Source organism: Sturnira hondurensis, unplaced genomic scaffold (genome assembly GCF_014824575.4).
Source record: "Sturnira hondurensis isolate 20B ecotype Veracruz unplaced genomic scaffold, ASM1482457v3 Scaffold0006693, whole genome shotgun sequence".
NCBI classification, from domain to species: domain Eukaryota; kingdom Metazoa; phylum Chordata; class Mammalia; order Chiroptera; family Phyllostomidae; genus Sturnira; species Sturnira hondurensis.
Window position 1 is genome coordinate 195,762 of NW_028079324.1, and position 13,487 is coordinate 209,248.

Genomic DNA, 13,487 nt, shown 5'->3' on the forward strand with positions numbered 1-13,487 from the left:
TAAAGAGGGATTGCAGAATTCCAAGTAACAGCGTTGAAGAATGGCAAGGGAAGTTGAATAGACCACCCCCGTTTCTGGCTGAACATCCTCATCTCAGTGAGGGAGAAAATTGAAGTCTGAACCTTGAGCTCAAGATTATTCACTAGGTATTGTAGATAGTAACAGAGCCAGAAGAGAAATTAGATCACCCAACTGCTGGCCCAGGACTCTTTCTGCTCTGCCTCCCTGACTCATTTAAAGCTTGGAATTTGGGGGTTTATCTTTTTAGCTGGAGGCAGCCAGTATAGCCCAATGAAACAACTCATGAATACGTAAAGGGATTTGCCATCATGTGTAAATGAGAATAGTGCAGGGAAGACCTGATGAAGGAAGTGTCAGAGAGGAAAACATTTGAGCCACAGTTTGGAGAATGAGCCCTGGCTGGTGTGGCTTCAGTGGACTGAGTGCCAGCCTGCAAAACGAAAGGTTGCTGGTTTGATTCCCAGTCAGGGCACATGCCTGGGTTGTGGGCCAGGTCCCCGGATGGCGGTATGGGAGAGGCAACTGCTTGATATCTCTCTCTCACACAATGATGTTTCTCTCCCTCTCTCTCCCCCACCCTTCCCCATCTCTAAAAGATAAGAAATAAATAAAATCTTTAAAAAATTGTTTCAGAATGAGAGGAGAGATGGTATTCCAAGGGTGAGGATCAGCAAAGGTACATACTCATATGGGAGTGTGAGAAAAGTATTGGGGAGCAGGCAGAGGGTAAGAAAGCAGAGTCTACTGGAGAGTAACTAGATCGCTGTTTGGTGAGGGAGGAACTGGGAGACGTGGGAAGAACAGGAAAGGGATGGCGGTTGGCAGGGCCTGCTTAGGCATAGCTGGTAGAGAGTGAAGGGTCCTCTAGATTCTAGTGAGTGACTGTAAACGTCGTGAGGGCAGTGATTTTCTTCTGTCTGTTTTGTTCACTGTTGTATCCTTAGTGCCTAGAAGGGTGCCTAATGCATAGTAAATGCTCAGTACATATTTGTTGAATGAACAGATGAATGAAGGAACGCCTGAAATACGGGTCCCGCCAGGAGTGAAGTTCTTGACCAAAGGGATGATATGATAGAGACAATATCCAAGGAAGATCACTTTTGCAGATGAGTTATGGGTGGTTTTAATATGTAAAAGAACAGAGACAGCTCTACCAATATGGGATGACACGATGAGGACCTGAATATGAATTGTAATCACAGGACAAGAAAAGACATAGGGTGGAAGGAAGATGAATGGGGGTGAAAGAACTTAGTAAGGACTCGGATCTGGAAGCACGGGGCTACGTTTCACGAGCTGGTGGAACTCAAGGGAAAACTTCAAAATCGTTTGGATCCTAACTCCAGTTATTTTTTCATTGAAATGGACACCTGTGTTATACTATGTTATAGTTTGGGTAAACAAAGGGCTGTTTTTCCAGGGCATCTTTGGAACTATTTTAAAATTTTTAAAAATTTATTCATTTTAGAGAGTTGGAGGGAAAGAGAGAGAGAGAGAGAGAGAGAGATAAAGACAGAGAGAGAGAGAGAGAGAGAGAGATAGACTTGTTCTTTCACGTATTTATGCATTCATTGGTTGACTCCTGCAAGTTTCCTGACCGGGAATCAAACCCAGAACCTTGATGTACCAGGGTGATGCCAGCCAACTTAGCTACCCAGCCAGGGCTAGGCCTATCTTTCAATTGTGGTGACTTTTCACTAAAAAAATAATGCCCATGGAGAAACGGACTAGATTTGCCAGGCAAGCTTGTGCCATCAATGTTCTGGCCCTGACTCTTCCGGCGTTATCTGTTCTGTTTCATAACCATCCCAAACTACTCCCTGTGTCGTGCTTCTCTCAAATGTACCCTGCCATTCTGTATGGACTGACTGACGGATGTCCCTATCTCAGCCAAGTGTCAGGAGATAAACTGAATTGCTGGGATGTGAAGAATTGTTTCTTTGCTTTTTAGAAATGATCATTTATAACACATCCTGCATTATTAGAGAGGCATATTAAAAAGCCCAAACCATTGATGTGAATATTTAAATTCCAGTATTCTCAGCCCCTTCGATAAGCAGAGGGAACTGTTTTCTCCTTGATTAATGACAGTAAGAATTAAACGGCGGTAGCAGGCATATGGGAAATCAACTGAGAATGAAGAGCCCCTCTTCTGGCTGACATGCTGTTTGCCACTTTCAAGTCTCCTCTTATTTCATCAAGTTCACGTGAAGGAGAGAAGAGACACTGAGTGATGTGCAGCAGAGTTACAGCACCTTTCTTTTTCGGGCCTGCAAAGAAGAATAACTTTCTCTTCTTTACTTTACGTGCCAGGCTCTTCTCCATCTCACAAGTTTCACTCCTTTCTCATGGCAGATGTCACAAAAGCGGCCTTTGTCATCACCCATACTAACTTCTCCTAGCGTTTAAGCTGTAGAAAGAGAGCAGAGTCTCCCTACGTTTGAAAATGCCATTACCCACTGTGGCCCCCAACGCGTCGCCAACGCACCGATACTGAATTCAGGGACCAAAGAGGGAGATGCAAGCAAATGTCTTGGAAGCTGGGGGGCAAAGTTGGGTGGGGAAGATCTTATGAAGAAAGAAAAGGAAATCCTCTTCTGCTGCTGGAAACGGCTTCTCTATTTCCTCCCTTCACTTAGTAGGTACTTATGTGTGAGAGATAGGCGAGTCTTATCTTTGCCTTCTTTCCTTATGCTCCACGGCGTACTATGATGGCTGCAAAAGCCCAGGCTCTGAAGCCAGACTCCCCGTGTTCTGATCTTGGAGCTGCCACTTACTAAACGACCCTGGAAAAGTTACCTAGCTTCTCCATGCCTGACTTTCTCCAAATGTAAACAGAGGATACTAATGGAATCAACCTTTTAGGGCTGCTGAGAGCATTAAATGGGTCAAGAAATATAAGGAGCCCACGGCACGGCATGGTATGAGATGGACCATAGTTTAGTCCCTAGTATTATTGCTATTCTCATTTCACACGAAATGCAGATTTTTATGAGGGCTGTGGAACTCATACATTTCAGTTTTATTTTTCCTCATCGTGGAAGTAAACATTCCATATGTCAATAGTTGGCCAATTTAGAACCATAAAGAAGAAGTAAAGAAGTCCCTTCTGTAATCTTACCGCCTAGAGGTAGTGCATACTCCCTTTGTTTCTGTGCTCCTTAGTAATTACTATGAAGTCCTCTTCTACCTCCCTCCCCGGCCACCCCTCCGCTAGCTACAGAAGGAAGCAGGGAATATTTTAATAAAAAGATGTGAATTGGAAAAGCCTGTTCTCCACTCCCTGTACTTCCTGTCATTCACTCCCTGTACTTCCTGTCATTTAGGTGATGGGTGGGGGGGCGTTTCACCTACTATTTCTGTTCTCTGGCCGCAACACTGAACTACTGTGAAACGAGTACAGCAAGACTGCCCCTCTGCCCTCCTTACAGCACTGCTGGAATACAGCCGTTAGCTACTCAGGAGGAACCTGATGGATAGGCAGGAAGGGGCAGAGTACAAAATAGGTGCATACAGACCAGCTAAAGGCTCAGTCTGTAGAGGGTGTGCTAACAAAATCTGAGAGGAGGTAAAGGACAGGAAGTTGCTCTAATCTCTCCTCAGCTGTGGGGAGGTCTCCTCTAAACCGTTCATTAGAATGCATTATGGTATTTTAAAACCCGCCTCCTTCTAGGTGAAGAGAGTGCACAGAACATTTACATTTCCTCTTTCCTGCTTTGGCCCGGAAGTGACAAATCTGCTCATACCCTGTTTAACAGGACTAATCAAATCTCTCGGCCGGAACTTCAAGGAGGGAAAGAGGTGAAAGACAGCACGTGGAATATTTGGTGGGCATTACCATCTTTGTCAAGAGATCAGACGACTTGGGGGAATTAGGTGAGGTGACTAAAGACGTTGTAGTACAGTGGGAAAAGAATTGTGCTTTTAATAAATGGTGTTGGATGATTTTCTAAGCACTGTGTTGTGTATCTCAAACTCACACGGTGTAATATTAAATGTAAACTGTAATTGAAAAATAAAGGAGTGTCCTCTATTATGCATTTAGAGTGATGCCTAAGAAAGAATTCCATGTAAACAAACCGACAAATTTTATCACTTTTTGCAAAACCTGTGATAAACCAAAAAAGAACTCTATGAAATTAGAATAGCTGTATTTCTCATTGAAATTCACTCCAATGTCTTAACATGCATCTCTCCCGTGGTTATCAAATACCACCACTTTAATCTAACCTGAACCCTCAAGTATCATCTCCATACTGAGCAAATAAATGACTCATTTATTCAGAATAAAATGAATCATTCCGAAACTGGGCGATTTACATAAACATATGAGATATTAGCTACTTGTGCTAGGAAAATGAGAGAAAGTTTGCCATTTTAATTCATTTCTGGCTTTTTAATTTTTTTTTTTTTGCCCCTGATCTTCTCCTACCTAATGTTGAGAGACTTTTTCCGCAGCTCACTCCACTTGAAGTTCATGTTATCCAAACGTCTTTGTAAGAGGACTGCGTCATCAGAACCTTCCAGGGATCTCAGGATTTTTTGGCCGTTTTCATCCAGGTTGTGATAGATATCGGTGTGAGCTTCGATTTCCCCTTGGAGGCCCTGTGGGGCAGCAGGGAGAAAAACACATGCAGAATTAAACAAACAGAAGAGGCCAGCTACACATATAAATATGGAGAACTGTACAAAAAAACATTAACTATTAGTGCCAGAAACATTTCAACTGAGCCGACTGACAAAAAGATGGCTCATTTTCCTCCTCATTTTCCTTGGCACGTTCTCTCTCCACGTTATTATGTAGATTGAAAAGGGGCACCTGATTAGGTCTAATGCATGTATTCCTTGACATTCTGAATGGAAACATAATAATTTATGACTTTATACATTTCATAATTTGTATTTCCTGGTCCATGAACAGAACATACTGTTGCATGGAAGTGATACGAAATAAAATCCCATGATAAAGTGGACCCCAATGCCAAGCACTTCATTACGCTGTGGGTCAAGCCCTATTTCCCATGCGCAGAGCGCTCTGCAGAGCTGACTCTGACTCTAGAAGCATGGAGAGACTAAGAAACAAAGCTGTACTCAGTCCGTAGCACCGGCACACTAACAGGAGTCCAGCGTAGAAGAGCATCTTCTTGGCAGTACACATCCAGTTCACCTTGGTGCTACAGCATCCTACATTTATGACGGCATCCTACATTCATTAGTAAGATCTCCTACTTGCATTGCCACCGTATTTTTAGGCTTGACAGGTGGAAAGCCCATAGAACCTTGACAGGAGTTAGGATGAGACACGCATTCAAGTTCATTTGTATAGACACAGATCAAGACAATTATCATAGTACAAGAATCTGACCTTTACATGGTATGTCTTCCTGTGTAACATTTTCAGCTTGAGCCGGGGACTACAGCACTGATCCTGTTGCATAGCAATCCTTCGAGAACCCAGCGACTGAAAGAGCCCTGCTTTAAAATGCCAACTTTGCTTACATTCTGTTGACAGGATGAATTTTGGAGCACAGGCCTCACCAGTCAATAATAATAAACAGCCACTTTGTACTCCCTGCTAAACGGTAGCCAGGCCTGTGGATGTGGGAGGGACCTCAAAGAGAGGAGGCCTGGAATATGCGGCTGACAGTTTATATGAAACAGCCAACTTTTCTTATCATTTTGCCATTAGAAGCCAGAGACATTATAAATTCATTTTATATATGTGTTTCCCTCCTTGTTCCCAGCAGAACGCTCAAAGCCAAAAGAACATTCCTTAGAGAGCTGCTCGGTACCGGCATTCCTTTCTGCCTACACAATGAATGAAGGCTTTGTATATTATCTGCCTTGCTTTGGGAGATTTGTATGCTTCTGTTCAACAAGTTTAAAAATTCATTCGGAAGCCCTGAACAATTGGATTGACCTGTGTAACTAGAAAAGTTTTTTTTTCCTTCTCTTTCTAAAATTGAATTAAATTACTTTTCTAAAATAAGGGGTTGCGGGGAGGGGGTTGGCTGCAATAACGTGTTAGAAATTCTGAAGCATTGGCCTGTGTTTTGAGCCAGAGCTTCTTAGATGCAGAATTCTGAATGGTGCAGAAGGAAGGTAGATGGACAATGAAGGTCTCCCGTCACTGCGTTTGGCAGCCAAAGTATCCACACGCTGTGCGGCTCTAAGTGGGCTCTAAGGAGAATTCCGTCCCATTTTCTTTGACCGGAAGAGGGGAGGGGGAATATGGATAGAGCCACATCCGAATTCGAAAGAAGGGAAAATACTGAAACAGCTCGCGCAGCATCTATCTTTATTCCATCAAAATCTGTGTTCTGGAAGGGAATAACCTGATTCTGAAACTAGCCAGTGCGGTGGAAAACTAGTATTGGGCTTTTGGAGGAAATAGGAGTTTAATCAAATAGACATCCATGTTTATGTTTATGCACCTCCATGGGAAAACACACCCTGCTGAAGTTGCTCCTTCTTCAGCAAAAAAGGGAGGTCAATGTATCTGAATAACTCAGGACTCAAAAACCAAGAAGATCCAAGTTATCCAGATCATGAATTCACCACCTTCTTTGACTTTCCTTTCCAGCTTGTTGTGTTTGATTTGTACTCTGCTTCAGACCTCGCCTCAGAGGACACACTCAGAGCATGAAAAGCACACCTTTGGTTGTTCAAGAAAATAAGACAGTTGGACTAACACAATCAGCTCTTTATACTAACATGCATATACGTAATAGTGCATTTAAACTTTCATAGCCTGCTTTTATAGCAGAGGCCCACCTTCCAGAGACAGCTCCTGAAGGTTATAGACATCATGAGGTCACCAGCGCCTTGTTGAATATATAAGAGCTCTGCCCAAGCATAAACAGGATGTGGACTCATCCGTTTGCTAACTTTCCTCTCTGCCATTGACATTACACTGCATATAAATTTCTTTGTTGCGTGCATCCTCAAAACTAAATGAATCTAAAATCGATAAAGCAGTCTTTACTGAGGACCAATTATACCTTATCTTAGTGCGGTGGAGGATATAAGAGGAATGCAGGAGACAGCTCTGTCTTTACTTTTCCTAAAATGTAGTGTGCATGTTTTATCGAACTGATTCATATTATGAGCTATCGATGAGAATTGCCTGCCAAACCTCATAGATATTAGTATAAAAACTTCGCTTGAAAATTTAGAAGTGTCTCAAGTCAAGTCTTGGCAGTGGCATTCAGTAAACTCTGAGGCGATTTTATGATGAACTCAGCATGACTTCTCTAAGCCACAAGGGTGGTTTACAGCAACAAATGCTTCAGGCACATACAGTAAAGGGCTTTGCAGTTTGCAAAGCATTTCCGAACACACCACTTTCTTTATTCTTCCTCCTGGCCTTGTGAAGTACGTAGTTTTCTCAGTTTTACAGATGAGAGCACTGAGGCTCAGAGATGTTCAGCTGACTTGCCTGAAGTCACCTATATTGGACTGGGCAATGGGTTTGGTCCTTGTGACCCTAGAAGGTCTTAACACTGCCTCTGCCACCCGTTAACGCTATCTCTACCACCCCATTTGCTGTAAGCATTGGTTCTTATAGGTAGCAGTCACCGAAGCTGAACAAGGCTACTAACAACAAGGGGACACCGACACATTGTTGAAGGAAAAGCACAGAGAAAGTCAGCATTACAGATTTTGATTAAAAATTTGAATCAAAGTTTTGATGGATTGATTAATTCTGAATGAAGCAGGGAATCCTGACTATCCTTTTTTTTTTCTTTTCCACTTTTCATTTGGAAGTTGGCCATCCGGGACCACCTGTGAGCAAAAATTGCTTGCATTGAAAAGGTCTCCTTATTACAAAATACCCCTGCTGCCAGAAACAGAAGCTCTCCCATCGCTAATTTATTCCTTTGTCTGTAAAGCCATGTGAACATTACGCTAAGTAATGACTTAACACATCAGCATAAACGGGAGTGCGGCCACGTTCCTTTGGGATGGCAGGCTGGTAGGCAATCTGTCAAGCCGCAGGAAGGACTAAGGCAGATTGCGTTAACCTGGAGACAAGTATCAATGAGGAACGAAAGGCTTTTTTCCAGAGGCTGGCATACGTGGGTGGAGATTTTTCAGGACAAGCATGCAGCATGACCCCTGGCTGGGGAGGAGACATCCACAGAGCAGGTTGGAAGGAAAACACATTTGCACAAAACGGCTCTGGCGGCATGTTCCTGAAGATGAACCTTAGACTCAGGGGCCACAGAAAAGCAGGGCATTGGCTGAGAATCAAGTGGCATTCTCAGAAGATAGTCATTCTGGACAAGAAGTAATTTTTGCAGGTATTTGGAAGGGGTGTGGATGAGAAAACAGGCTCTGTGGAACGTGACCTCACAGGGTGAGCTGATCATAGCTTCCCAACTGGGTAGGTCATGGTGGGTAGTAACGCCCCAGGCAAGGAACTTCTTTACTAAAAGAGTATCTTGGCCTTAGGCAAGCACTGCCCATTGTTTCCGTGTATCTAGGTTAACACACCTTTGAATTGCCTTTTTGCAGACCCCTCCTTCTAGTAATGAGTACCCCTCTTTCTAAAGTGGACCACCCTCAAGAGAGCACATAATCTCAGTAGCTATCTTGTAACTCGATCCCTGGCTTGCTTTCTGCCTCTTTCAGTAATCTTCCTTACCTCCCCACCTCTAATCTCACATGCATTAAAAAAGACAAAACAAAACAAAAAAACCCTGCAAGCTTTTATTCTCTGGAGCATTTGAGATCTTGCTCCCTGGCATATGTCATCAGTTGGGCTGAAAGAAACTTTTATATAAATTCTGTACATGTGTGGTCATTTCTCATGTTGGTAGTAGCGTTATTTCACTTTGGACCAAACTGGAAAAGATCATCCAAGCTTAGTCACTGTGTCCGCTGTGTGTTATCTAATTTTTCTCTTCTTTTTGTGCTTGTGTTCTTTAGAAAGAGCAATCACAAATGACTAGGACAAAAAGGTATCAGTTACATTACAGCAGAAGCAATAGCAGTAGCGAATATAACGCTATACGTCAGGGGCTGTCCAAAGCACTGTATGCACAGGAGTTCACTGAATCCTCTCAGTAACCCTCAAGGAATAGGCATTAGTATTGTTTTCATTTCACATACAAGAGAAGGAAATTACAGAGAGGTCAAGTAAAAATGCCCAAGGCCACACAGCTAATAAAGCACGTGGCCAGCTGTAGACCCCAGGCTGTTGGATTCCAGGGACTACATTCCTACCACTGGGTTACTACCTCTGAGTTGTTTCCTATTAATTTCAATGGTTTTCCTACTAATTTTTCTTAGTAATATTATTCCTGCCTAAATTTCTGCAGAAGTAGTGCTGCCAATAGACAGTGCAGAATAACATTTGCACTGTTCACAGAGTCATTTCATGGTTTTTTAAAAATATGGAGACTGTTAGACATCTGAAGCAGTGCATGGAGATAGCTACAATACAACACGACAGAACATAAAATAATTGAGAAAATAGGTGCAAATAGGAAAATGCTATATAGTCCTTCCTCCCCAAAGAAACATATAGCCAAAAGTTCTTTCTTTTTTAAGAGAGTGGGAGAGAGAGCAATTTGTTGTGCTACCATTTACACATTCATCGGTTGATTACTGTATGTGCCCTGACCAGGGATCAAACCTGCAATCTCAGGTGTATCAGGACAATGCTCCAACTGACTGAGCTACCTGGCCAGGGCTTAAAGTTCTTTATAGTTATACAGCCAATTCCAGCTGGCTGTGAATATCAAGAATGTTCAGATATGAGGCAGTAATAGGGTCGCAGTGTAGCTGTTTTAGGAGTAGGGGGTATACTGTTTCCTGCAGAGCTTTGTCAAACCTCACATTTCCTTCTTTTCTAAGTCTAGGCCCATTTTTGTCATAAGTCCCCTTTCCCAGGGAAAAGTAATGGGCAAGTATAGTTAAGTAGACATGGTTTGCGTCTCCCCCTTCTCTTTCCCTTATTAGCTGCATAAGTTTAAAAACTCTTTAATCTCTCTGGCTTCCCTGCATATTAAATAATAATAATACCTACCTGCTGGGTTGTTTTGAATATTACATGGAATAATTCTCATAAAATACTTTGAACAGCATCTAGAACACAACAGGACTTTAATAAGTAATAGCTAATGTAAGGATTTTTATTATAAGAGAATCCATGTGGAAATGAAGTGATAGAAATAGACTTCATGAAGTCAAAGGATTTGCTTTGAGCCTTGAAGGATGGATAGGATTGAGGGAGATGGAGGGACGTGCGTGTTCCAAATGGGAAGAACAGCATGGAAATGGCTGAAAGGTGGGAATAAATTGGGTACATGAGCAGGGACAAAGAATTGTACAACCTGATTGAAGTGGATGAAGAGCTTTAGGGAGAAATAGGTAGAATAGAGTCTTCATCCTGACATTAAATTGGATAAAGGTCACCCTGGCTGGGGTAGCTCAGTGGATTGAGCACGGGCCTGCAAAGCAAAGGATCACGGTTTGGTTCCCGGTCAGGGCACATGCCTGGGTGGCAGGCCGGTTCCCTGCAGGCCAACTCCCAGCAGGGGACGCACGAAAGGCAACCATACATTGATGTTTCTCTCCCTCTCCTTCCCCTCTAAAGATAAATAAATCAATAAATAAAATCTTTTAAAAAAATTGGATAAAGGTCTTCTCTTAGGCAGCCACTGAGAATAAAAGTTTATAAAGAAAAGAACAAATATGAGGATATTAAATATTTAACATGTACTGTCTTATTTGACAAGTAGAACGATCCATGGTGTCCATAAATAATAGGAAAACTGGGCAAGAACTCAGAAAGTTACAAAACTTTTTTTAGAAGAATAAAGAAGAGAGATACTGGGAATTAGGGCTACACCTTTCTTTTATTATCCAAACAAATGGTTATGATACTCTTCTAAAACATCACAGATAGTAGCATCCACATAGTTTTTGCCTGTGTATGTAGAATTTTGTGTCTTCCGAAAAGAACGCAGCAAAGAATAACCTCCCCATTTTGTGTCAAAGATAAGCATCTCTTTGTTACAAACCAAAGGATGTGTAAAGAATAAAACTAAGTAACCAAATTTCTCTGAACACATTCAGCATGGACACACCACCTCTAATCTTTTCTGAAAGCATTACTATATGAACAATATGGCCATCAGTTCCTTCTCACCTGTCATTTTTACCTAATTCAAATAAGCTGGATAAGAAAAAAAGGAGATGATGGGATTTACAAGAATTAAAAAGGTCAGATGGAAGAATATCCAAAATAGGAAAGAAGTTATCCTTGAGGGCTAAACAGAGTAACAAGATGCGACACCTGACAGGGAACCAGAAATGCATAAAAGGAGCCTTGGGCGCACACAGTTCGCCAGGGTCACATGGTGTGGACAGCGAAAGCCCCAGGTATATTATTAGCCCTTGAAGTCATCCCCTAGTTTTAAAGCAAAGCAAAAAAATTAATGGTAATGATGATGATCTTGCATTTGCCAGAAAAAGCAGATTTATGTTCAGTAAACTCTATTTACGAAGAAAGCAGGGTGGGTTAAAAACTCTTAGAATAAATTTATCCAACCTAGTTATTCTGAAAAGGTGCTGTTGCTTTAAAGAAGTGAAACTGAAGCAAAGCAAACATACAGGTCAAACACCCTTAGCTTGGCTATCCAAAATGACCTGTTAGCCAAGGGTTCTAAATACTCGAGGTTTTGGCCCTTGCTCTAGGGGACATACCAGTGACAATGTTGCTGCATTAAATATCTGAGATTTTTGTAGGTGTCCATCAGTAAATGAATGGATCCAAAAACTATGGTACATTTACACAATGGAATTCTAAGCAGAAGAAAGAAAGAAGGAGCCCCTACCCTTTGTGACAGCATGGATGGAACTGGAAAGCATTATGCTGAGTGAAATAAGCCAGGCGGTGAAAGACAAACACCATATGATCTCACCTTGAACAGGAACCTAAACAACAAAGCAAACAAGCAAGAAACATACAACCAAAGACACTGAAATTGAGAACAGGCTGACAGTGACCAGAGGGGAGAAGGAAGGGAATTTCAGGGGAAAAGGGGAAGGGTTTGCAGGAACAAGTATAAAGGACACATGGACAATAACAAGGGCAGGGGGTGGAAACAGGAGGGAGGGGGGAGGGCTGGGGGAGTGGGCTGGGATGGGAGTAAAAGTCATAAAACTGTACTTGAACAACAATTAAAATAAAAAAAATAAATACTCAAGGTTTTGGAGCACACACACACACTCCATTACGAGAACAGAAATGGAAAGTAAATCTTTAGAAACATTTATCACAATCTATAAAAAGTATGGGATTGCATTTTGTGTGTCTGGCTTTTTATAATTTTTTAAAGTAATTCATGTTTACTGCATGTTACCAGAGTATCAGCCTGTTATGGGTTGGAAATTAAAACTAGCAAAACAAAACAGAATTATCCTCCCTAACAGATTTTTTTGAGAATCACCCCCATAAAGGAAGGGGACCCTAACCGTCCTGACTTTATAAGGGCTCTGATCTTACCACCAGAGGTTCTGAACTCACCCAGGAAATGCAGTTGGGCACAGACTCGCAGTGGGTGTGTGGGCCTTTTATTTTTTTTCCTATTCTATATTTGGCCTTTGCAATACTCTTAAAAGCAGCAGAGTTGTCATCCCAAGAGAAATAAGAGTTAATTTCAGGACTGTCATTTGGCTTGAAGCCTGGTTGCTCTAGGTAGATAAGGAACGTGTGTTCAGGTCCACTGAGTCGCAATGCATCTTAAGCGAATGGCTATGGATTTAAGAGTCCACAGGCTTTGCTTTAAAAATGGCTGTGATTATGGTCCTCGGAGACTATTATCCTGCTGGGCTTGTTGTCTGTGCTTTCATATCTCCTTGGAGATATCACACTTAAGCACTGGAACAGCGGAGAGAAGGGATGTGTTCTCTTGCTGCAGTACATTCCCAGGTGCAAAGCTTTGTTTCACAATCTAATCTTTAAATCTGCCTGGCCAAGGGTGGATTATCCCAGAGGAAACTGAACAAAATCCCATTTGTCAGAGTGCCTTAAGCAATCCCTAGCTCTGGTTGCACGTGATCCTTCTTCTCTTTGTCTGACCCTCCAGGTTATTCTAGTCTTAAAATTACATTGGAAAATGGAAGAGTTCATTTCAAATATACTAAGTTGGAAGTACACGTATCTTTGCTCTTTCTCGCCCCCCGTTTCCTTTTATTCAGTCACAGTGCAGACATGTTCTATTTATTCATCACACAAGCATGCATTAAGTGTCTTTTGTATATCTGAGAGGTCATTGGGAACTATAGAAGCACATATAATGTAAGAAAGACATAGTTCTAGCCCTTAAGTCAATTCTTTCCTCCTTCCCTTCTCTCCCTCCCTCTATTCTACCCTCCATCTCTCTCTTTCCCCCTTAGATAGGCTGAATTCTCTTTTTCACGGACACATCCAAAATAGAAAAACCTATATGGTG

The 13,487-nt window shown here is 42.1% G+C and overlaps 1 protein-coding gene across 1 annotated transcript in view; it reads right to left on the reverse strand.

The window, feature by feature from the left end:
* DMD (dystrophin) overlaps positions 1-13,487 on the reverse strand; it is a 1,607,686-nt gene that overhangs the window by 158,167 nt on the left and 1,436,032 nt on the right. Inside the window, exon 56 of the mRNA XM_037050278.1 lies at positions 4,454-4,626. Within this exon, the coding sequence (XP_036906173.1) occupies positions 4,454-4,626 (173 nt within the window). The remainder of the gene's footprint in view (positions 1-4,453; positions 4,627-13,487) is intronic.